Below are 25,111 nucleotides of genomic sequence, written 5' to 3'. Positions count from 1 at the left end.
CGAACCGGCGACCTCAGCATTTCCAGGTCGACGCTTTATCCACTGTGCCACCACAGGTCAGGCAAGTCTATGATTTTTAATTCAGCCTGGTCTCTGATTTATTTGTGAACAAGTGACTAACTTGCTGAGCCTCGACTTCTGCACCTGGGAAGTGGGGCTGGAGGGTCTCCTCCTGCCTGCAGAGCAGGGCGTTTCTAGGCAGGACCGGGGTAGTGTTTGGTAGGACAGCGCTCCACAGCAGAGGTGATGGATGATGCCTCTTGCTGCTGCTGTGGGTTTTTGTACAATTCTGTCACTCGTCACCATGTCAGTCGGTCTCCAGGCCAAGTCTCCAATCAACCAGTCAGGCGCTGCCGGATTAACTTTTAAAAGCGGGGTACTTCTAGCACACTGGGAAAGAGACCCAGAAATTCAGCTCTGTTTCTTGTGTGTGTTTTTTTGGGGGGGGCAAGGGAGACTCTCTGGCTCCCAGGGAACTCTGGGGCATTTGTCACTGTCAGGAAAGCTATTCCCCTGGGGAAAGTTTTGGCACGTGCCCTTTGCTTAGAGGGAAGCTGCTGGCAATTCTAAAGGGACAGTTGGGTAGTCGGTTTGTACCCGCCACCCCCCCCCCCCCCCCGGCCAGATTCCTACCCCTTAGCGTTCCTGGCTCTGGTTAAATTGTTTTCTTGAGTCATGAGAAATAAGCCTCTGAAGGCTGGTGCTTTTCTGTGGTGGGACCTTGGCTGCAGGATTTAACCTCTCATCAACCCGTTTTCTCGTCTATAAAATGGGAATAATAATAGTGAATAACGGCACCTTCTTCATTGGGACAGTATAAAGATGAATGATACAGGAAGTACTCAGAATACTGCTGATACACAGTAAACACTATAAACTATTAAGTTGTGGGGTTTTTTTTAATATATTTTAGGTTTATATGAATCGGATGGGCTGTGATGTCTGGGGAGGGGTGGCATTTCCTCGCTACATTCCTTACATTCTGCCCTTCAGGTCCAAAAAGTCAGACTTCTCGTGACAGACTCATGTGAGTCACACTCATGAGAGACTGATGTTATAGCCCGTAAAACCTGTGTGTCCCCACCAGTTAAAGGAGTGGTGTCAGGTAGCTTAGGGTTTCTTGTCTGGGTGGCAGCGAGGTCCTGCAGTCTGCCAAGGGACGGCCTTGGCCGGGGTCTCCAGTTTTTGGCGGCACTGCAGAAAGTAGCCGGGGCGGACAGAAAAGAAGAGAAAATTGGTTTCTGGGATTTCTGCCGGCCACACCTTGGTTAGCTGCCATCACTGTCCTCCTAGAAGAGGGGGAATCAGATACAGTAACAAAAATTAGAAATAGTAATGGTTGCTGCTGAGGCTTTAGTGGGTTGATAAATAAAACACCCTTTTCTTCCTCCTCCGAATTAGGAAGCGGCGGCAGAAGGTCTCCCGGGAGTCAGATGACAGGTGAGCGCCAGGCGAGTTTTGTGGCTGCAAAAGCTGATCTGAGAACGTGGCTCAGATCCGTGGACACGATCGCTGGTGAACGCATTTGCCAGAAGTAATCAGACTTACCACCCAGACTGCACGGGTGGGCAATTGTTGTAACACCTGTCTTCCCCCCTTTGAAGCTCTCTGTGAATTATAAAGTTCATCTTCAGGCATTTCTCAGTCTGTGCAGTTGGCAGGATTTTATTGTACTCATTCCACAGAGGAGAACACCGAGTCTCCAAGAAGTACCATGGCTTCCCAAAGGCACACAGCCGGTAGGAGGCAGGGCGGGACCTAATCCCACACTTCCTGCTGCAAGTCCCACCTAGACTGTGACCCGTGTTTTCCCAGCAGCTGTCTGGGTCCGTGACTAAGAAGGCCCTGGGCCAGGGGCCTGCAGGAAGTTGGAAGGTTTCACGCAACACGGCCGTCAGGCTCCACTCCCCCACGGCCAAAGCCAGCATCCACTCAGTCATGCTGCACCAGGTGCTGCCCACCTGGACAGAGTTAGGAGCGGGAGCTCTGAGCCAGAGCACCGGGGCCGAATCCTGCCTCCATTTACCAGCTGGGTCAGTCTAGCCACACTTGGCCTCAGTTTCCTCACTTGTAAAGTGGGGACTGTGGTGGTAACTACTTCTCAGGATGGCTAGGAAGGAAAATTCAGTGAAAACTTATAAGACATAGAATAATAATTGACCCTTAGAAAATACTCAATAATGTTAGCTGCTGCCATTGTCATCACCATCACCACCACCATTATCCCCAACACCATCACCATTATCCCTACCCTCACCATCACCACCACTGTCATTATCACCATCACTACTATCACGTGACATCACCATTATCACTGTCACTGGGCTAGGCATGCCCAGGCTGACTCATCACGTGATCACTGTCTGTGCCCCTTCATAAACATCTTTCCCCTTCCATCCTACCTCAGTCCCACACGAAGGTGCCATTTTTGCCCGTGAGGCATGGAGCTGGACTTTTTTTTTTTTTTTTTTTTTTTTTACAGAGACAGAGAGAGAGTCGGAGAGAGGGATAGATAGGGACAAACAGGAACAGAGAGAGATGAGAAGCATCAATTATCAGTTTTTCATTGCGACACCTTAGTTCAGGAGTCCCCAAACTAGGGCCCGTGGGCCGCATGCGGCCCCCTGAGGCCATTTAGCTGGCCCCCGCCGCACTTCCGGAAGGGGCACCTCTTTCATTGGTGGTCAGTGAGAGGAGCACATTGACCATCTCATTAGCCAAAAGCAAGTCCATAGTTCCCATTGAAATACTGGTCAGTTTGTTGATTTAAATTTACTTGTTCTTTATTTTAAATATTGTATTTGTTCCCGTTTTGTTTTTTTACTTTCAAATAAGATATGTGCAGTGTGCATAATTCATAGTTCATTTGTTCATAGTTTTTTTTTATAGTCCGGCCCTCCAAGGATCTGAGGGACAGTGAACTGGCCCCCTGTGTAAAAAGTTTGGGGACCCCTGCCTTAGTTGTTCATAGATTGCTTTCTCATATGTGCCTTGACCATGGGCCTTCAGCAGACCGAGTAACCCCTTGCTCAAGCCAGCGACCTTGGGTCCAAGCTGGTGAGCTTTTGCTCAAATCAGATGAGCCTGTGCTCAAACTGGCAACCTCGGGGTCTCGAACCTGTCCTCCGCATCCCAGTCTAAAGCTCTATCCACTGCACCACCACCTGGTCAGGCTGGAGCTAGACTTTGAACCCAGGACCAACCCCAAGGTTATGTTCCTCCTCAGCCCCATTACACTTGCAGGATTCATGAGGAGGTAGCCACTCCCCTTGCCCACACCTCGAGAGGACATTTCGTGGGGTGCCCCACCTACCCCCCATGATAAGGACCGACATCCACTGAGTGCTCCCCATGCACTGCGCCAAGCATGTTGCGTATACAGTGTGTCCATAAAGTCATGGTGCACTTTTGACTGGTCACAGGAAAGCAACAAAAGATGATAGAAATGTGAAATCTGCACCAAATAAAAGGAGAACTCTCCCAGTTTCATACCTATTCAGTGCAGTTTGATATGGGCTCACACACAGATTCTTTAGGGCTCCTTAGGTAGCTATCCCGTATAGCCTCTACGGATTCATCACTAACTGATGGCCTACCAGAATGGAGTTTCTCCACCAAACTGCTGGTTTCCTTCAACTGCTTATCCCACCGAGTAATGTTATTCCTATGTGGTGACGCTTCGTTATAAACGCGCCGATATTCACGTTGCACTTTGGTCACGGATTCGAATTTAGCGAGCCACAGAACACACTGAGCTTTCCTCTGTACCGTCCACATCTTGACTGGCATGGCCGTGGGCTGCTCCGCTGTATACACGGTGTTACGTCATCATCTGTGCATGTGCACATGCTGCCACATCATCCTACAGAAACTGGGAGGGTTTTCCTTTTATTTGGTGCAGATTTCACATCTCTATCGTCTTTTGATGCTTTCCTGTGACCGGTCAAAAGTGCACCATGACTTTACGGACACACTGTATAAAACCAGTCCTGTGAGGTGGACGCTATTTTAAAAGCTTTTTATTGAAGAGTAACGTCCGTATGGAAAAGTGCCGGTCTCAAGTTTACAGCTTGGTGAATTGTCACGAGTGAACACGACTATATGACCAGCACCCACATCAAAAGGAGAGCATCAGCCTGACCAGGCGGTGGCGCAGTGGATAGAGCATCGGACTGGGATGCGGAGGACCCAGGTTCGAGACCCCGAGGTCGCCAGCTTGAGCACGGGCTCATCTGGTTTGAGTAAAGTTCACCAGCTTGGACCCAAGGTCGCTGGCTCCAGCAAGGGGTCACTTGCTCTGCTGTAGCCCCACGGTCAAGGCACATATGAGAAAGCAATCAATGAACAACTAAGGTGTCGCAACGAAAAACTAATGATTGATGCTTCTCATCGCTCTCCACTCCTGTCTGTCCTTATTTATCTCTCTCTGACTCTCTCTGTCTCTGTAAAAAAAAAAAAAAAAGAGGAGAGCATAATTAGCTTCCTGAAAGTCCTCCTGTATCCCTTCCTGTCACTGTCCCCCTCCGTGGACAGCCTCCTCCTGACCTCTCACCACGGAGATTAACTTTGCCCGTCTCGCGTGCTATGAAGGGCACCATAGAATACACACCCTCTTGGGTCTGCGTCCTTGGCGCTCCACCTGGTGGCTCACGCACGCTCTGTGTGGCAGTAGTTCTCTCCTCTCGTTAGATCGAGTCTTTAACCAGGTGATGAGACCGCCATCGGTGCAGCCCTTTTGCTGAGGGGTGGCCCAGTGGTTTCTAGTTCGGAGCTTTTACAGGTAGTGCTAGCGTGAGCTTTTAGCGCAGGCCCTTTGCTGGACACACCTGTGCCTGCTTGTGGGAGATGTGCTGGGGTAGGAGCTACATTTATCCCTCTTACAGGTGCACAAACCTGGGATAATGTGATTCTCTGCTGGTCACAACTCTAGTGTGTGGCTTCAAGGTCACCTCCTTCTGCACTTACCCTCCAACAGCCCTGCTGGTTCTCTGTTGGAGATCAAGCCCCAAATCACTGGGTGCTGAGGGCAGCTTCCTGAAGATCCCAAGGGTCTGATGGGCCATCTTGAGGGCATGACACCAAAACCCAGAGATGATGTGTGAGTCCCTCAGCCACACAGCACACCGGCTTGCAGCCTGCTCTTCTGCCCCCCTGCCTCCCTGGCTCCCTGGCTCCCAACCACTGCCTCGAGCTCCTCCTCTTCCTCTCGGGGCCAAGGCGGCACCCAGTCTTGCCTGAGAATGATCTCACGTACCTCCACCAGCCTTTAAATAGTCCTTATTGTGTGGGGTGCGGGACCTGGGGCCGATGCTTCTTTTCCAGAAGTCCCCACCCCCCCTGAGTGCAGGGAATGTCAGTGATCTGGGCCCATCCCGGACCACTATTTTTAGTGGCAATTCGGAGGAAGGAGGACTTTTCCTGGACTCGCCTTCACAGGCTGGAAAACAAATACCACCCCCTCCCCGCCAGCCCTCTCATTTCCCTCAGCAGGAAGAGGGGGCCTGGCCGCCCGGGCCGGCCACCCTCACACCCTCAGGCCTCCATGGAGGTGCTGAGCAGACCCAGAGCCGAGGGCTGGGCGGCAGTGACAGTAACCCCACTGCCAGTAGGGACCATGAACAGCCGGGGGAGGGCTCCCACTGCCCCCATGGCAACTCTTATTATAGTATATCTTCAGGTGTCTGATTCCCCCCACCACCTCTGGGTGGTCCTCACCCCTCCCATCTAAAGTTTCTCCCCTTGGGAGCTGCGGGGCACCCATGCCTGTGGTGGAGTCCCTGCAGATGGCTAATAAAGGCACCCAGCCTCCGCCCACCACCCCTGCCCAGGCTCCAGGACGCCATTGCACCCAGTGGTCCCGCAGCCTCTGCTCAGATGCCCCCAACAGGGTGCCCACTCCCTGTTGAGAGGGGTCAGCCCCCCCTGCGAGGACTGACTGTGTGTGAGACGTCACTTAGCAGGCAAACCTCAGCAAAGCAGCGGCGGTTAAGAGCTTTTGCTCTCATTTCATACTCACCATATGGAGAGGGGTGGAAACTGTTGTCCCCACTTTGTATGTGAAGCAAAAGGCACAGAGAGGTTAAGGAACTTACCCAAGGTCACACAGTGGGTAAATGGTGGGGATGGGCTTTGAACCCAGGTGTCTGCAGAGCCTGGTCCCCCAGTCACGTATGGATCCAGATCTCTCCTGTGCCCCCTCTCTTCTGTGGATACCTGCTCCGATCAGCGGCCCGGCACCCATGTGAGGCCCACGGACATGGTCGGGTAGTATGATTAATTGCCAATATTGAAAAATAAGGAGCCATTTAAGACATAAAAAATTATGATAATCTAGAGTTTGGTATTCTCTTGAGAAGTCAGGAGGTGTGGCACTGCTGGGCCCCGCTCAGTCGTGGCACAGCTGCTCGTTGCTGGCAGGAGTGTCTGGGCCCCCTCCTGCCCTTCCTCTCTCCCTGATGGCCCTGGGCAGGGGCCTGTAGACAGTCATGTTCCACCTGGGAATGATTGTTCTGTCTTCTCTTGAGACCCTGGGAATTGAGCCTCCCCTACCTCACCCCACTCAAGTCCCCAAAGTTATCTACCCCCCACCCCACACACACACACACTTCTTCATCAGCGTGGGCCACGCCTCATGCCGGCTCCTGGTCATACTGTCAGATGAAGCCCAGGCCCTGCCTTCAAGAGGCTTCTAGGCTGGTCCAGGAGGCTGAGAGGCCCTGAGCTGTTGTTGGTCTGGTTTCCAGGCTGCTGGTGCAGCCTCCTGTGGGGGTGGGCAGGGCTGGCAGTGCATTGGGCACTTGTGCACACGTGCAGCATGAGCTGTGAGCTTTCCAAACCCAGAAGGAAGCATCAGTGAACCCTGATAAGGGGGATAAGGCCAGGGAGCCCTCAATAGGCAGGCAGAGGTGCTTAAACGACCAGTTCCCTCAATAAAAACAGAAGATGTGGTGTGAGATGTTGGCGAGTTCAATGCATAAGGAACAGGGAAGGGAGTGAGGAGGGCGTCCCAGGAAGGCTTTGCTGAGGAAAGACATTCGAGTGAAGACCTGAGTGAGTGAGGGAGTGGAGCGGGCTACACCGACAGGAGGAGGTTCCAGGCAGAGGAACAGCCTATGCAAAGATCCCGAGGAAAGAAGGTATCTGCATGGACCAGGAACAGCAAGGAGCCAGGTGGGGTCAGTGCGATGTGGGCAGGTGGGGGGGGGGGGTGATTGGGAGAGATATGAGGTGCGGAAAGGGTGACAGATCACATGGCCTTCGTGGACCATCCTAAGGACTTCATGCTCATCCTAGTGCAGAGAAAGTGACATGGTCTGACTTGCATTTTAAGGGACACCCCCCCCTTGCTGAGTTGACATAGCCTTAAGTTGGACTTAGACCAGGTAAGAGGCTACGGCATGATGCAGACACAGTTGGTGGTGACACAGACCAACGTGGTGTCTGAGGAGTGGCGAGAAGTGGCCAGATTCTGCTAACATGTTGAAGTTGGAGCTGCCGCGGCTTGTGGCTGAGTTGCGGGCGGGGTGTGAGAGAAGTAGCATCAGGGGAGATCTTGGGGTTTGGGGCCAGAGGAACCAAAGGTGGCAGTCACCATGGAGTGAGTTTGGGGAGGCTGAGAGTAGCACGTTATGGGGGGGACTGGCCAGGGACTCACTCTGGGACACATTAAGTTGGAGGTGCTGTTAGATGGTGGAGGTGTTGGGTTCAAGGGCGAGGTCCAGGCTGGGAACAGCCAGCTGGGAGGCATCAGCATGCTGCTGGATTTAAAGTGAGGAGGCCGGACGAGCCCAGCTGGGAAGGGGAGGGAAAGCGGGACTGAGACCTCTACTGCTTGGAGGTCAGATGTGAGCAGAAATCAGCAAAGAGACTAGGACAGAGCAGCAGGAGACGGGAGGAGGAACCAGGAGAGAGGGGTCAGGAGGGCAAGAGAAGAAGGCGTCACCTGTGCCGGCGGGGCGCGATGAGCAAGGACTGTGGAGTCACGGCGCAGAGCTTATCGGTGACCTTGAGCACGTGGTGGAGAAGTCAGAGCAGCACCAGAGAGGATGGGAGAAGGGAGGTGGAGGCACAAGGACACACAATCCTTTTATGCATGTTTGCTCCAGAAAGAAAGAAGAGAAATGGAATGAGACCTGGAGAGGGAAACAGGATTGAAGGCGGGTTTTCTGTTAAAGATGCAGGACAGAATGAATAGTATGTGTATGTGTGACACTGGGGAAAACCCAACAAGGGTTCAGTCACTCATGTGAGAGCCAGTCTGTATTTACTGAGCGCTCATTATGTACCAGGCACTGGTCTAGATGCAGGAGATACAGTAGTGAGCAAGGCAGTCCAGGGCCCCGCCCCCAAGAAGCTTATGTTGCTAGTCAGGGATGCACTTAAAAGATATGTAAGTAAACCCAGCGATCCTTCATTTGTCTTCGACCCAATCGAGAAAGGTCACCTGCTTGCTCACCTTGAAGCACGCAGGTTGGAGTGTGCTTGCCACCATCCCATCGATATGAATGTGCTGGTTTTCCAGTACTTGAGAGAATTGCCTCTCGCTCTTTTGGTTCAATGGAGTTGACCTTGGTTCCATGGAGTGCAATGGTACTTCGCACAGCGTGGACCAGACAAGATTCTTTTGTTTGTTTGTTTTATTTTTTACAGGGACAGAGAGAGAGAGTCAGAGAGAGGGATAGATAGGGACAGACAGACAGGAACAGAGAGAGATGAGAAGCATCAATCATCAGTTTTTCGTTGCGACATCTTAGTTGTTCATTGATTGCTTTCTCATATGTGCCTTGACTGCGGGTGTTCAGCCTACTGAGTAACCCCTTGCTCGAGCCAGCGACCTTGGGTCCAAGCTGATAAGCTTTTTTGCTCAAACCAGATGAGCCCACGCTCAAGCTGGTGACCTCGGGGTCTCGAACCTGGGTCCTCCGCATCCCAGTCCAATGCTCTATCCACTGCGCCACCGCCTGGTCAGGCCCAGACAAGATTCTTAAAAATGCCACCTCTGATCCATCGGTGACGGCATCTGCCTTCTCATCTGAGCCAGAGCTGGCAAATCTGCATTTCTTCCCATGCCATGGCAGACATCTCCAGTCAACCCAGATTCCTCTAGAGCAGGGGTCCCCAAACTACGGCCCACGGGCCACATGCGGCCCCCTGAGGCCATTTATCTGGCCCCCACTGCACTTCCGGAAGGGGCACCTCTTTCATTGGTGGTCAGTGAGAGGAGCATAGTTCCCATTGAAATACTGGTCAGTTTGTTGATTTAAATTTACTTGTTCTGTATTTTAAATATTGTATTTGTTCCTGTTTTGTTTTTTTACTTTAAAATAAGATATGTGCAGTGTGCATAGGGATTTGTTCATAGTTTTTTTTATAGTCCGGCCCTCCAACAGTCTGAGGGACAGTGAACTGGCCCCTGTGTAAAAAGTTTGGGGACCCCTGCTCTAGAGCTTGGTTGATTCATCATGTCTGCATGGCCACAAGATTTAAAAATGAGACCTGTGTTCCTGTTATTTGCCTTTCCTACCCAAGCCAGGAGGCTGGAAAGGGCAGGCTGCCTAACTTTCTAGGCCGCTCTTGTAGAGAGGAGCTGTAAGGATTCTGGAAAGATCATGGGCCCAGACTTCGAAGGACTGGGGTTTAAATGCCAGTTCCACCACTCACTGGCCATGGGAGCTGGGCAACCCACTTTACCAGGTGGTGAAAAGAAAAAGTGGGGCTTCCATTCATGAGGACCAGAACTGTCCCGGGTCAGACCCTGGACCACCTAGCCACGTTCATGTCTAAGCAGGCCTGGCTTGGCAGGTACGGTTTACTCCACTGGAGGCTGCCACTTGTCCAAGTGCACGGTTGGCATTTCTCTCTTACCCGAGCGCCAGCCACCTAATAGGTCTAGAGCTTGCTTATTAACCTTTGTAAAGTAGGTTGAACTCTAACCTATTCTTAAGTCACCTTGCTCAGCTTGCAAACAGGTAAAAACAAACTAAGCAGGTGTATGCCTGTCCCCGCCACAAGTCTGCAGGCGGTTAGCGCGCTTCTCCGGGCTGTGCTTGACTCCCTGCCCCTCCCACTCCGGGCCTCTTCTCTGGGCCCTTTGCTCAGATTCCAGCCTGTCGGTCGAGTCAACCTGTATTTCCTCCTGGGGTCTGAGGTCAGGCCAGGGAACCTGGGGCATGGGGGGACAGGAAGAAACGATAGCATTTAATGACCACCTATTGCATTCAAGTATTGGGTGATGTCACATGGGACCTTAACAGCTGGCAGACTTGCTCAGAGAAGTACATGCAGGGTCTGAGTCCCTCCAGCTGGTACTGGGCAGAGCCTGGAATACAGGGCTCTGTGCACCTGAGGCCGTGTCTCTGAGGTTCTCTGCCCCCCCCCCCCGGGTGCTCAAGATCTGCATCTGATCATTCTCGTGGGATCTGGCCATCTGTTCTGTATGGGGCAGAATGATTTATACTATCGGCCCCCATTTTACAGATGAGGAAACTGAGGCTTTGACAGGCAGATTCTAAAGCCAGTGCTTTTAACCCAACTGCGTTGGCCTAAGAATCAGGAGTCCTGGGCCAACTTGTTGCATGATAATGGATATTCTCTTTCCTTCTCTTGGCCTCAGTTTCCCCATCTGTAAAAGGAAGTTGAACAGGAAGAAAATGTTGGTGGGTTGTTATTATTATTCAGAGTGGCTTGCCAGGCCCTTCTGACTTCCGCCTACTCCACCCCCTTTCCCAGAATCTGTAGATGCTGAAGGCTCAACAGGTTAGGAATGTTGACTGGAAGAGGAATGGGGGCCCCCTGCTGGCAGCATCTGGGATTGTCACAGACTGAGGTCTACCCCTTTCCACCTGAGTCTAGGTTTGTCTGGGGTCCAGCAGGCTGGAAATTTTTTATCAGGGCTGTTAGCTTTGGACCATCCAAAACTAGGCCTGCAGTCTTCTGAGCTCAGACCAATAGATGATCTGACTGTGTGGAATGAGACTGTGTGTGGGGCTGGCTGGGGATCCTTCGAATGAGAGGGGGTGACTGGTGGAAGATTCCTTAAGAGCTGCTTACTCACACACCTTCCAGCAGCCAGCGAGCAGTCCCATGGGGTGCATGCGAGAATGCCAAACTGCCTTTAATGGAAACCTCGGAAAGCCCCCTGGGACGGTGACTGCTGTAGGAGCAGCGAATCGTAGCAGGAGTATCTGGTGCGAATATCTGGACCATCCGCTGGTTGTGCGGATCGATGCAGGTTCTGCTGTTCACAACTATGTGCTTTCACGGGGTGAGTGAAGGAGTGGGAGGGGTCCCAGAACCGAGTCCGGGATGCAAGTCCACGGTCTACTGCTCGAGCCGTGTGAGTTTTGATGAGTAAGTGAACCCTTAGAACCTCGGTTTCCCCCTCCGTAAGGGCTGTGCAGGGTTGGTTGGGGGTTGGCAGCAGATTTTAGAGGCAGCAGAGTAGCGGGGCAGCAGACTGGGTGGGTACTGGGGCCAGGTGGGTGCTGCCACTCACTACTTAGCTAGGTTCCTTCATCCCCCTGGGTGCCCACTTCCTTGTCCGTCGCGTGGAATGACTTAATAAGGTGGTTGTGAGAATAAGTGACAAAAACCCATAAAATGCCTGGCATGTGGGGATCATTTTTCATGTCTAGGAAACTGAGGTCTGGGGAGGCAAATGACTTGCTCAAGGTCTCGGAGCATGGGGCAGAACCCAGACCCTCCGAGCCCGGACCGATGCCCATCCCGCCCTGCTGTGTGGTGTTGATCACAGCCGTTGACGTGTTTGTGGAGTCTCCTGGGATCTCGGAAGCCAAAGGAAGCTCGCAGAGTCTAGCATATTTGCTCTGGGGGGAAACTGAGGCTCAGAGAAGGGAAGGCTGAGAACCTGGCTCCTCACTTCCCAGCAAGGTTCTCACGGCAGGCACTGCTTCAGTGGATACAGAGAAACCCCTCATGCCCAGAAGCACTCTGTAAAATCCCTTTCTTTCAGACCCCCAGTGCCTAGGAGCTCAAAAGAGTGCAGAATTAAGCTGTCCCATTCTCTTCGCACGTCGGCTCCAGCCTCCTTGCCTGGGCCTTGGAGGTGAGGGTCTGCTCTGTCCCAGGGGAGAGGGGTCGGTGCAGAGACCTTTCTTCACTCTGCTCCCCGCCCGCCGAGAGTTACAGGTGCAGAAGTTACACGGCTGCTGGCGCTGCTCCACGCTGCCCCACATCTGGGTTAGAGGTCTGCCGTGGAAAAGCCCACCTTGGAAGCTTGAGACAAGTGACATCCCCAGAGAAGTCCCGTCGACGTGGGCTGCAGCTGGGCCCCTGGTGGCCCCCTTCCTCCAGGCGTGCACCCGGCCTCCCCTGAGTTAGAAAAAATAGGTCCCTCTGCGCTCACCCTCCCTCCCGCCCCAGAGTCCCCACATTCCAAGGAGCGAGGCTGGTCTCCTTCCGTGACCCCGCGGGGCCTGCCAGGCGTGACATCACCCGTCACCATGGCAGTGGTTCCAGTGGCCTGGCTGCCGGAATTGGGACATGCCTGGGCGAAGCCGCTGTCTGGGAAGGGAACGGGGGGCTTTGGGCCGTGGCAGAGAGGGCCGGTCATGCCTCGCAGACCTCCGCTTGTGTGAGGAAGGAGCATTTGGAGAATGTTGAGATAGGGTTTTGAAGGAGAAATAAAAGCATATACCTATGACAAAGGGAAGAAAGGAAACATTTCATTGTGTAATGTGCATAACTGGAATTAAATCTTGGAGGGTCTGTCTTGCTGAACCTCCTTGTTTTCTCAAAGAGTTACCATGCCAGCGCCCCCTTTAGGGAGCCCCCCCCCCGTGTGATGGGGGCAGCACAGTGACATCGGCAGGCTTTATGGGAACCACAGCCCCGCTTTCCTGCCTCACGGGCGCAGGAGTCCCCAGCTGCTCCCAGGCCCTGCTCGTCCTTGTGAGGTTCCTGGAGCAGGTTGTGGACATGCGACTTCCGAAAAGCTGGCGGAACACACAGTGGCTGCCTTGCTCGCACCATGGTGTTTGTTTTTAGGTGGTCTTCACTTGGCATTCATTTCCAGAGATTCAGCTTTCATGTTTTTTTGGTCCTCCCCCTGGCAGGGTCCGGCCCAGAGCTGGGCAGAGCAGGGGACCTCCCCAAGGAGAGCTTGTGAGAAGAGACCATGAAGCAAAGCCATTTGTAGCCCACCTTGAGGGGTCTGTTAGGAGTGCATTGGGCTGCGAGTAGTGGGAAATCCCATAGACAATGGGGTTTATGTTTCTCCTGTTATAAGGAGTTCTGGGCCCTGGCTGGTTGGCTCAGTGGTAGAGCGTCGGCCTGGCGTTCAGGAGTCCCAGGTTCGATTCCCGGCCAGGGCACACAGGAGAAGCGCCCATCTGCTTCTCCACCCCTCCCCGTCTCCGTCCTCTCTGTCTCTCTCTTCCCCTCCCACAGCCAAGGCTCCATTGGAGCAGAGTTGGCCCTGGGCGCTGAGGATGGCTCCATGGCCTCTGCCTCAGGTGCTAGAATGGCTCTGGTCGCAACAGAACAACGTCCCAGATGGGCAGAGCGTCACCCCCTGGTGGGCATGCCGGGTGGATCCCAGTTGGGCGCATGCAGGAGTCTGTCTGACTGCCTCCCCGTTTCCAGCTTCAGAAAAATACAAAAAAAAAAAAAAAAATCCTAAAAGGAGTTCTGGCCTGGGTGATGCCGTCAGCAGCCCAGGCTTCTTCTGTCTGTCTATCTGCTTCCCATCTTCAGCTTGTGTCTTCATCCTCATGCTTACAAGATGGCTGCTGTGCCTCAGAACATCACATCCATATTTCCAGCAGGAAGAAAATGGAAGGGCAAAAGGCAAGAGTTATTGCCTGCATACTGTGACCTTTTTCTATAAAGAACACAGCTGAATTCCCAATAGACTTCTGTGTCCGTCTTAGTGGCCAGAACTGGGACACACATGCCCCCTCTAGCTGCAAGGGAGCTTGGGAAACTGAGCATTTCAACCAGACACAGCAAAATTGGGGCTCTCCTGGGAGGGTGGATGGAGACTCATGTCATCCACGTGTATATGGGTTTGCCTCCTCAATCAAATCTGCCACCACTCAAAAGGGAGGGACTGTGTCTTGCTCACCCTGTCCCCCCACAAAAGTGGGCATGGCACTTGGCACACAGAAGGTGCTTAATCAAACAGTTTGGGGGAGCTCTCACTTCTTCCTTAAGGTGAAGCTACAACTAATCTGAAGGCAAAGGTCCAACCCTTGCTCTCAGGGAGCCCCCAGTCAGAGGGGGAAGGCATAGCCCCCGGCCGCCCCCACTGAGGTCACCAACTCCTAGACATGTGCTCGTGTGCAGCCCTCCACTGATGGGCAGAACAGCGGCTCACAGCTTCAGCAGCGCCAGCGCAGACATGCAGGGTTGGAGCGAGGAAATCGTAGAGGCCAGCAAGAGGCTATAGCCTCACTCCTTCCCGGGCCATTTGGCAAAAGTGAAGGAAGGCCCGGCAAAATGTTTTCAAAGTTCATCTGTGCTATAGCATGATTCATTAATTCTTTTTATTGTTGAATAATATTTCATTAAATGGGTACACTATGTCTTTAATGTATTCATCAGCTGATGGACATGTGGTTGTTTCACCTTTGGGCCACTGTGATGAGCCCTACTATGAACATTTGTTTACAAGTTTTCGTGTGGACAGTCCTTTTTCTTGGGTACCTGCCAAGGAGTGGAATGACTGGGTCATAGGGTAGCTCGATGTTTACTCATTCAAGAAACTGTTAGCCTCCTTTCCACAGTAGCTGCATCAATTTCCATTCTCACCAGTGCTGTATGAAAGTTCCAACTTCTCCACTCCTGTGTCAACACTTGTTATTGTCTTTTTTATTTTAGCCATTCTAGTGAGTGAGAAGTAGTATTTCATTATGGTTTTGATTTGCATTTCCCTAATGACTAGTGGTGTCAAGCACCTTATTATGTGCTTATTGGCCATTATTTTGGTGTAGTGTCTATCCAGATCCTTTGTCCATTTTTAAAATTGGGTGATTTGTCTTTTTATTATTGAGCTCTAAGAGTTCTTTATATGTGCTAGATATAAGCCCCTTCTCAAATAGTGATTTGCAAATATTCTCTTCCATTCCCTGAGTTGTCACGTTACTACTTTATGGATGGTATCCTTCAAAGCACAGAAGGTTTTAATTTTGATGAATTTCAGTGTATCTTTTTTTTCCTCAGTTGCTCATGTTTTTGGTATCATATGTTGCTGTGTGTTTTTACTCAAACTCTCTTCACTCTGGAGGAAACGGGGCAGATGATGGACTGGTGGGCTGAGCCGGGTGGTTCTGGTGGGCTCAGATGCGCCCTAGGGGTTCACTTCTGCAGGGAATCAGCGTCCTGTTAGCTGCCTGGGCCATGGGGTCACAGGCTCACCAGGCCTCCAGCTCCCTCATGCTGGGCGGGAACAGATGTTTAATCAAGGACTCACTCCCATGGTTGGATCAGTAAAACTGATTGGTGACGATAGGAACTCTAGAGACAGATGGACCTGGGTTCAAATTCTGAGAATGTCACTAAGTGACATGGAAGCCTGGGGGAGATTCATCTTTCTGTGCCCTGTTTTCTCCTCTGCTAAATAGGGGACAGGAGGCTTGACTTGGAGGAGTGAACACACAGTACAGTGTACTGGAGATGGTGTTGTGGAATTGCGCACCTGAAACCTGTATAATTTTGTTAACCAAAGTCACTCCGATACATTCAATTAAAAAAGGGGGGATAGAAACAGGTCCTCTCTCAGCTCCCGGGGCTGGCAGACAGCGAGGATCTCGGGACTAACTCGCTCCTCTGTCCCGCAGCCATGAAAGCCGACCGCAAGCGCCTCAAGGGCGAGAAGACGGACCTTGTGAGCCAGATGCAGCAGCTGTACGCCACGCTGGAGAGCCGCGAGGAGCAGCTCCGCGACTTCATCCGAAACTACGAGCAGCACCGCAAGGTCAGGGCCCGCCCTCCCCACGGCTCCGCCCTCCGCAGACCCCCGCTCCCCTCCCCGCCCCGCTGCACTGAGTTGTGGCCTCTCCGATCCCAGAACACAGCCACTTGAGCTCCCTTGTGGGGGAGGCCTCTGACGTGTGTAGCCCGGCCTGGGCACTGAAATGAAATGGGCACAGCTCGTGGCTGGGGGCTCCATGGCTCCTGGGCAACAAGCACGGACACGATGGCTCAGTAGGGTGGAGCAGGGACAGTGGACAAAGGCTGGCCCGGGTTTAGATCCTGGCTCCCTGTGTATGTGCCCTTGGACATCTCAAAACCTCAGTTTCCCCATCTGCTTAATGGTGAGGATGGCGCAGACCTTGTAGGGCTGTGATGAGGACTGTTAGAGATGCTCACTGTAGAGTGCTCAGCAGGGTGCCCAGTGTGTAGTAAGCGCTCAGGAAATGTTAGCTGTGCATCTTGTTACTAATACCATAATAAATGTGTGAGGAGAGAGCTGGAGAGCACCAACGAGAGAGCAGAAATTGTGTATGCAGGGAGACAGTCTTGGAAGGCTTCACCGAGGAGGTGACTATGAGTTGGGCTCTGTGGGATGAGTAGGAGCTTATGGTCAAAAAAGGGAGGAACTTGGTTCAGCAAATATCTGCCTGGTATATGTGTTGTGGATATGCCAATGTGGATACCAAAACTTTAAGAAAAAAGAGTTAGTTCCCCCAGCCGAGCAGGCCTTAGTGAGCTGCGGCATCTGCAGGGACAGAGTTGTAACCTTCTGCTGTGCAGGGCAGGAAAACTGGATAGCTGCTCTTCAGGTGCGTGACACCATATGACAAGGGCTGTGACCCAGGTTCCCATGTACTGTTCCCACGGGGAGAAAATGGAGGCTGGGGGTTCATTCAGCTTTGTTGGCCATGGAAGGTTTGATAGTTCTTTGAACAGTTGGTGGCGGCAGGCCAGTTACATGAGTGCATTCACGTGTGTTGTCTCCGAGTGGAGAGACCAGAGTGTCAGAGATGGGATTTGAATCTAAGCTTCATCCCTGCAGCCATTTTGGTCTTCCCCAGTAGTGACCCTCCTCTCACCATTCACACGAGCAATCCCTCCCTCTCCCCGATGGGACAGCCCAGGAGAGCTCGCTGCACCAGGCCATCCACACGGCCAGTGGGCTGAAACTTTCCTGTCCTGGGTGCCAAGCCGAGCAGCAGGGCCCCGGCTTCCGCTGCCTGCGTCCTTCATAGTGGGTGAGCTGGGTCTCTCTGGAGATGGCCTTCCCAGGCTGGTCACTTCAAGACAGGATGTGGCATAAGGAGAAAATCTGTGGAAGCAAAGAGGAGGAAAGGGAACCCAGTGCGGCCTGTCTTCCTGGCCGTCTTTTAGGTCTCAGACTTTTCACTGTGTTCTCACATGGTGGGAGAATGAGGGAGCTCACTGGGTCTCGTTTATAAGGGCACTAATCCCACTGAGGAGGGTTCCACCCTCCTGACCTAAGCACCTCTCGGAAGTCCCACCTCCTAAACCATCACACTGGGCATTAGGATTCTGTGTGAATTTTGATGGGACACAACATTTAGACTATGATGTGCCCTATAATGATGTCTTAATCAAATGACAGACCACGTATATGACAGTGTTCCCATAAAATTATAGTGGAACTGGGCCTGACCTGTGGTGGCGCAGTGAATAAAGCATTGACCTGGAAATGCTGAGGTCGCCGGTTCAAAACCCTGGGCTTGCCTGGTCAAGGCACATATGGGAGTTGATGCTTCCAGCTCCTCCCCCCTGTCTCTCTCTCCTCTCTGTCTCTCTCTCTCCCTCTCTCTCTCCTCTTTAAAATGAATAAATAAATAAATAAATAATTATAGTGGAACTGGCCCTGGCAGGTTTGCTCAGTGGATAGAGCCTTGGTCTGGCATATGAACATCCTGGGTTTGATTCCTGGTCAGAGCACACAGGAGAAGTGACCATCTGCTTCTCTCCCCCTCCCTCTCCTGCACCCAGTGGCTCGATTGGTTTGAGTATGGCCCTGGGTGCTGAGGATAGCTCAGTTGGTCCTAGTCCATCAGCTTCAGGCACTAAAAATAGCTTGATTGATTTGATCATCAGCCCTAGATGGTTTTCGAGTAGATCCCAGTTGGGGCGTATGTAGGAATCAGTCTATCTCCCTTCCTCTCACACACACAAAAAAAATTATAGTGGAACTGAAAAATTCCAATCGTCTAGTGATATCACAGTCATCATGATGCTATAGTGCAGAGGTTGCAAAAATCAACAAGGCTGTGATCAGATGGCAAACAGCTTAACCCAGCATGGGTGAGGTTGGCATGGAGGAGCTCCTAGAGCTGGTTCCAGAGAAATTGACCGAGTTGTTGGAACTGGAGCAGGAAGAGAAAAGGAAACTAGGAAAAGAAGATACACTGATATCATTATGTAACAGTTGCCTACAGTATTTAATACAGCAACATGCTGTACAGGCTTGTAGCCTAGGAGCAATAAGCTAGACCATACAGCCCAGGTGTGCAGTGAGCTGTCCCATCTAGGTTCGTGTAAGTGCCTCTGACCTTTGCACTTACGGATGAGATCACCTAATGACACAGTTTTCAGAAGGCGCCCCGTCATTAAACGGCACAGGACCATTTAGCCTTACCTTTCGGTCCACTTCTCGCCTTTCTCCTTCCCCCACTGGAGGGGCCCGTGAGGCATGATCGTTCCTCTTACCCCCATTTTACAGAGGCAAGAACTGAGACCTCGTTGAAGTCACTTTCAAGGGGGTCACAATTATGAAAGGGGGACAGGGTACAAACCCAGGGGGTCTGGCTCCAGAGCCCACTCGTGTGAGCTCCCACCCCTGCTGGCCTTCCATGCTCTGCTCCGTACATGTGCAGAGGAACACATGAGTTATTTCTGCTTTTGCTGTTTAGAGGACAACCCAAGCAGACCACGGAGATGAGGTCGTGGTTGTCCCTGTGTGCCGGGGCTGTTGTGCTAGGCATTTCAGTGGCGATGTGGCCAACCTGGGGCGTCATAGGGCGTCAGATTTGTCTTTGTAAGTGTGCTCTTCCCTGGGGATGTAGTCACCACGGAGGCCCCCTTTCCCAGCACCCTGCCATTCTTTCTTACGTCACAGGTAACCAGGCATCTCCTGAGGGGCATCTCTTGAGCTCAGCCAGCGTGGGGGTGGGGGGACGTGACGCTGCTGAGTGATCAGAGGCCCTGCAGGTGTGGCGGCCATGGGCAGCCACTGATGACCACTGCAGAGCCAAAGTGTCAGTGTTCTAGAATGGCTTCACAATACCGTTTAGATTCATTCATAAAAATGGAATTTGGAAAAGACTTATTTTTTTATCTTTTTTTATTATTATTATTTTAGTTGGGTGGAGGGAATATAGAGAGACCCCCACATACTCTCTAACCAGGATCCTTCCAGCAACCCTCTCTGGGGCCAATACTCGAGTACCGAGCTATATTTTTAGCACCTGTGCTCCAATGGAGCCATCCTCAACGTCCCGGGGCCACGCTCGAGCAGTCGAACCACTGACTGTAGGAGGAGAAGAGGGAGAGAGAGGGAAGGGGGAGAGAAGCAGATGGTCGCTTCTCCTGGGTGCCCTGATTGAGAGTCAAACCTAGGATGTTCATACGCCGGGCCGACGCTCTATCCACTGAGCCACTGTCCAGGGCCAGAGACTCACACCCAGGCATGCTGACCCCAGAGTGCTGGTGCCAATGACACATCCTGGAAGGAATTGTCCCCTGTATCTGCTCCTCTAGAGTTCACTGAGAAGCAGGGGCTGGTGACATAGAAAGCATGTCCTCCCCTCACCCAAGCTGCCAGAGCCACCGTATGGCAACCTTTGCTGTGCGTCACAGCAGCAACTGTGTGCATGTGCATTTAATCGGCAGCATTTATCAGCTGCTGTGTGCCAGGCTGCTGCCCTGGGGCCCAGGTGTGTGCCAATGAAGGAACGCGGCGCGTCACTCCTCACGCAGGGCATGCGCACAGGAGGGTGCCTCAGTGTAAGCTCCGTGGCGCGGGGGCTTTGTCCGGTTGGGGCCTGCTGATGGATCTGTGAATTTTGACTGAACGACCGATACCAGGTACCAATACAGAACGCGGGGTGGAGAGAACGCAGGGCCGCTCCCTGAGGTGGGTGGTCAGGGAAGGCCGCCGGGAGAGGACATCTGAGTGAAGGGACTGAGCATCTGTTGTGTGCCCGGCGCCCTGCTGAGCTCCCCGTTTGAATTACCTCACTCAGTCCTGACAGTAACACCCTGATGTACATCTGGTGTCATCCCCGTGGTTCAGATGAAACTGAGGCACGAGAGTCATCACAGCTCATCCTTGAGAAGCCAGAATTCAAGTCAGACTCTCCCCGGAACCTTAGCCAGATAGCATAGCTAAAGCCCTGGGACAACCAACGGGCCAGGTGTCTCCCTCAGCCTCCTGGTCCCCGGCCATCCGGAAGTCAGGCCTTCGGCGACAGGGCTGTTAGACGAGGCAAGATGGCCACCTCTCTGCATTCCCGGGCCACAAAGAGACTTTGAGTTTGGGTCTTGATTTGGGGAATGGGAAGGCCATGGTTGGGTGGCTGGGCAGGACATCTGCTGTTCTGAAACCTGGGTCTTACCCACCGAGGTCAGGCACCTGATTCAGCCACGTGTTCCTTGCCACTGAATGCTCCGGAATGGCACAGCGAGGGTCCCGGGCCCCTCCGTCGGCGTCACGGAGAAAACGGGTGGGGATGCTGGCCGGGAGCTATGCTGCATTCAGACACAGCAGCTAGCTGGGGGGTTCGGCCTGTTTCATTATCAGTTGTGACCTTGTGGCATGGTGGCACCCCATGGCAGCCAAGGCTGAAGGAGCTGGTGGCTGCAGGTGTCTCCTTTGTCCCTGTTTCCCTGTGACAGACATATTACCAAACTACCTAACAAAGCCCCAGACCCACTCATTGACCCTAACTTTCAACAGACTCTGTTTAAATATGTCCCTCCTGTGAGTGAGTTCAGTCTCTATAACAAATTCTTGAAGACAGATAGTATTGACACCCCCACACACACACCCACCCATTTTAAATACAGAGAAACTGGGAGACCAGGTGAAGTTAAGCAACTCACCTATGACATGCGTTGGCTCATTTAGTCACTGAAAAATATGTATTTCCTGAGTACCTACTAATGGTCTGTCTGTGTTCCAGTCTCCCAGTTAGTTTGTGGCAAAGTCGGGACTCGAACCCAGGGCTTTCCCATTGCAGAGCCTGAGCTCCTAGCCACACCACGTCTTCCTGTGGTTGGGGGTCAAGGCCCCTCCCGGCCGAGAGGAGTCCCTGCACACCCCGTGGTGACGCCCTGGCGCTCTCCCCCTGCAGGAGAGCGAGGATGCCGTCAAAGCTCTGGCTAAGGAGAAGGACCTGCTGGAGCGGGAGAAGTGGGAGCTTCGGCGCCAAGCCAAGGAGGCCACGGACCACGCCACGGCGCTGCGCTCCCAGCTGGACCTCAAGGACAACCGGATGAAGGAGCTGGAGGCCGAGCTGGCCATGGTGAGACCCCTCCCTTCCCAGCCCTGCCTTGACACACCCAGGACACAGGGCTCGTGCTGGGAGACAGGGCACCACCGACCTTGGTTCATCCAGGAATCCTAGAGTGGAGTGGAGTTGGGCAGAGCAGGACTGAGGAGGGGGCAGGGCTAGGGGTGGGGTCTGTGATGATTGGCATCTTCCCACAGCAACCCTGAGCCTGGGGCACCCTTTCACCCACCTGCCTGGGCCTAGGGTATGGGGTGCTGAGAGACCATTCACTCTTGCACACTCCCCAGGCTACTATAAAAACAAAAGCCCATTTTTGTTTAAAATATACATATTTATGTAGGAAAACATTTGGGAAGAAATACACCCCAAAATTAATGGTTATCTCTGAATACTGGGGATTACAAGTGAGTTTTATTATCCTTTTTTGCAGGGGGAGGTGCTATTTTTATCTATAGTGAGAAGGTCTTACTTGGGTTGTCAAGGAACAAAGTGCTACTTTTTTTCTAATCTAGAACAAACCTTAAAAATACTTCCAAAGGCTATTTTCTGCTGTGATGCACAGCCCGCCTGGGGGGACAAGGGGCCCCGGTGGTGAGTCTGGGCAGGGCGGAAAAACTGAGGTCCAGAGCCGTGCAGTTCTGTTCTGCCAGTTCCTGTGTGACCTCAGTCTGCTCACTGAACTTCTCTGGGCTTCACTGCCCTTTATCTGGTACTAGGGTGGGGCTGACGGTCTTTGTCCCATCCTGTCAGCCCCATGAAGTGGCTGGGAGACTCTGGGGGCGAGGGGCTGCATGGCTCCACGTTCTCCTGCAAAGCACTGATGCAAGCTGGTTGCAGCCATGGGTTCTGGGTTCAGATCCAGCTCCCATAACTTTCTAGCTGTATGACTTTGGGCAGAATCCTTCACCTCTCAGCCTCTGTTTCACCAATGGAGGATAATTATATATATCATGGGGCTCTTGTAAGGATTTCAATGAAATAACGTAAGGGAAGTGCCTAGCACAGTACCTATACATGGTGAGTGAGGATATGATGAGACAAAAGTTTTCTACAATCACTTCCTCCAGGACCCTGGGCGGTCAAGTCCTGGTCAAGATCCATGGGTCCGTCTTGGGACCCTTTCAGCGTTCTGCCACCTGGGTCTCCTTGTCCGATGCTGACCCCTAGTGGTGAAAACGGCCCAGGGCAGGAAGAAGCGGCAGCTGTCAGATCCCATCCTGGGCTTGGAGGCAGGCGACTCCCCAGCAGTGGGGTCAGCAGTGCCGGTGCCTTCGCAGCCTGCCACCTGCAGCCCACACCGAGCCCTTTCAAGGTGCAGACCTAGAAAGCAAGGTCCCTGTTCTCCCAGGTCTTCCCAGTGCCCTGTGGGCAGACAGATCTGTCTTCCTTACCTTGGGGCACTGGCCTCAAACCTCCTGGGGAATTCCGATGTCTTTCAGGATTGAGAGACTCTGCTTCCACTGTCCTCTTGACCAGACCACTCAACTTGCTTCCGTCCTGGCCAACAAAATTCAGGTTCTATCCCCCTCCTTCTGACAGGCCACAGAGCCCTCTGCTGAGTATGAATAGTCAGGGTGAATGTTTGCAGCTCGGGGGTGGTGGGTTTGTTGTAAGAAGACAGAGGGCTCAGAGGCAGAGGGAAGGGGCTCTCCTAAGAGCCCCGACAGCCTCAGTGTTCTTGGGGTGTCCGCCTGACCGGAGGTCTTCCCCGTTGCCTGCCATCTGCAGGATTTCACCTCCTGGAGGCCCCCGGGGCTGCCCGCCCCAGGTGGTGTTGGCCAGCTCCCCCTACAGCACCACTGGCCAGGGCGAGGCCAGCAGGAGGGCCCCTTCCTGCACCTGTACCTTACGTCCTTGGGTCGCAAGCCACAGAAAGCCTCCAGCCTCATTTCAGTCTCACAGCATGCATTGGAGGGACTCGGGGGCCCAGGGGCGCAGTGGGAAGGTAGAAGGCCAAAGCCAAGGCCCCACAGAGGGGGGCCAGCCGGGACGCCACGCAGAGTGGCCTGCTAGATGCCCCCCCGCTGAGAGGAGAGGATGAACCAGGCGCCACCACGCGTGGGGGGATTTCACCCCTGTAGCCACATTGGCTCCATGGCACCACTCTTGTTGGGTATAGGTATATATTTTTACATACGTTGTTTTATTGAGATATAATTCACATACCATAAATTCATCCTTTTAAGATGCACGACTCAGTGGTTTTAGTGTGTTCACAAAGTTGTGTAACCATCACCACTATCTAGTTCTGGAACAACTGTATCCCTCTCAACAGAAGCCCCGCACCATTAGCAGTCACTCCAGTGAGTTCTCGTTGTGCCCATTTCACACGTGTGGAAACAGACTTGGGGCTCCCCAGTGAGGTGGGGGCAGAGCTGGGAATTGAGCGGTCCCAAGTTCCATTTTTGCGATGGCTTCGCTTCCAAAGCCTTTGAGGGACGTCCAGGTGCTGGCCCAAAGGAGGCACCATCACATACAGCGGGCAGGCGGGCGGGAGGTCATAGTCTTCCCCCAGCATTCATCCTGCCCCCGGCCGCCTGATCACGCTGAACTTGCTGGCTGTCGCCACTGCTAAAATGGTCTTACATTGGCCACCACTGTGTAAATGGGGCTTCTCACCCTCGGCAGCTGGGGCCGGGAAAGTCTGCCATGGGCCATGCTGGGCACCATGGGGTGTGGCAGCATCCCTGGCCTCCAACCATACATGCCAGTAGCATCTCCCAGTTGTGAAAAGTAAACAGTCTCCAGACATTTCCCAGTGTTCCCTGGAGGATTCACTCCGGCCAAAAACCAATCAGTCATCTGGAAAGTAGGATGTTTCTTAAGAAACGAGTGTTTTCAACACAGTTGAAACACTGTGGCCAGTTGGTTTCAACACAGTCCCAGGTTGGGTCCTGCCATTTTCTGGGACATAACCTTTATGAGCCTCAGTCTCCACGTGTGTAAGACCCTCATGGGGCGATGGTGAGTCACTGTGAATGCACGATGGATGCTCAATAAATGTGAGCTGTGATTACTGATGTCCTAGGCCAAGGGTCCCCAAACTTTTTACACAGGGGGCCAGTTCACTGTCCCTCAGACAGTTGGAGGGCCGGACTATAAAAAAAACTATGAACAAATCCCTATGCACACTGCACATATCTTATTTTAAAGTAAAAAAACAAAACGGGAACAAATACAATATTTAAAATAAAGAACAAGTAAATTTAAATCAACAAACTGACCAGTATTTCAATGGGAACTATGCTCCTCTCACTGACCACCAATGAAAGAGGTGCCCCTTCCGGAAGTACAGCGGGGGCCGGATAAATGGCCTCAGGGGGCCGCAGTTTGGGAACCCCTGTCCTAGGCCCATCCTGTCCTCAGGCCACAGGGGCGAAGGGACATGGATTCTCGTGTCTATTCCAATAAGCAGTCACTGTGTGACCTTGAACAAGTCGGTTTTAACCTGCCTGGACCTCCGTTTCCTAATCTGGCCCAGGTAAGAGGCAGGCCTGGTGAGGGTGACTGAGAGGCAGGGTCCAGCAGGGTGGAGCCGTGGCCATGGCCCGAGGCTCGGTTCCTTTTTGACGGCCATGCTCCACGCAAGCACCACTTGCCGGCCCCTCCTGGCCTGGACCACTGCCGTCTCGGACCAGCGGGCCAGCCTTGCCCTGAGCCAG

The 25,111-nt window shown here is 52.9% G+C and overlaps 1 protein-coding gene across 6 annotated transcripts in view; it reads left to right on the top strand.

Annotated features, from left to right (window-relative positions):
• Positions 1 to 25,111, top strand: part of KAZN (kazrin, periplakin interacting protein) — a 760,285-nt gene that overhangs the window by 689,088 nt on the left and 46,086 nt on the right. For all 6 annotated transcript variants that reach the window (XM_066270382.1, XM_066270383.1, XM_066270384.1 and 3 more), the window contains 2 exons: positions 15,798 to 15,934; positions 21,291 to 21,461. In XM_066270382.1, coding sequence (XP_066126479.1) covers positions 15,798 to 15,934; positions 21,291 to 21,461 — 308 coding nt within the window. The remainder of the gene's footprint in view (positions 1 to 15,797; positions 15,935 to 21,290; positions 21,462 to 25,111) is intronic.

The sequence above is a fragment of the Saccopteryx bilineata genome, chromosome 3 (genome assembly GCF_036850765.1).
Source record: "Saccopteryx bilineata isolate mSacBil1 chromosome 3, mSacBil1_pri_phased_curated, whole genome shotgun sequence".
Classification (NCBI taxonomy): Eukaryota; Metazoa; Chordata; class Mammalia; order Chiroptera; family Emballonuridae; genus Saccopteryx; species Saccopteryx bilineata.
This window is presented reverse-complemented; position numbering and strand designations above follow the sequence as displayed.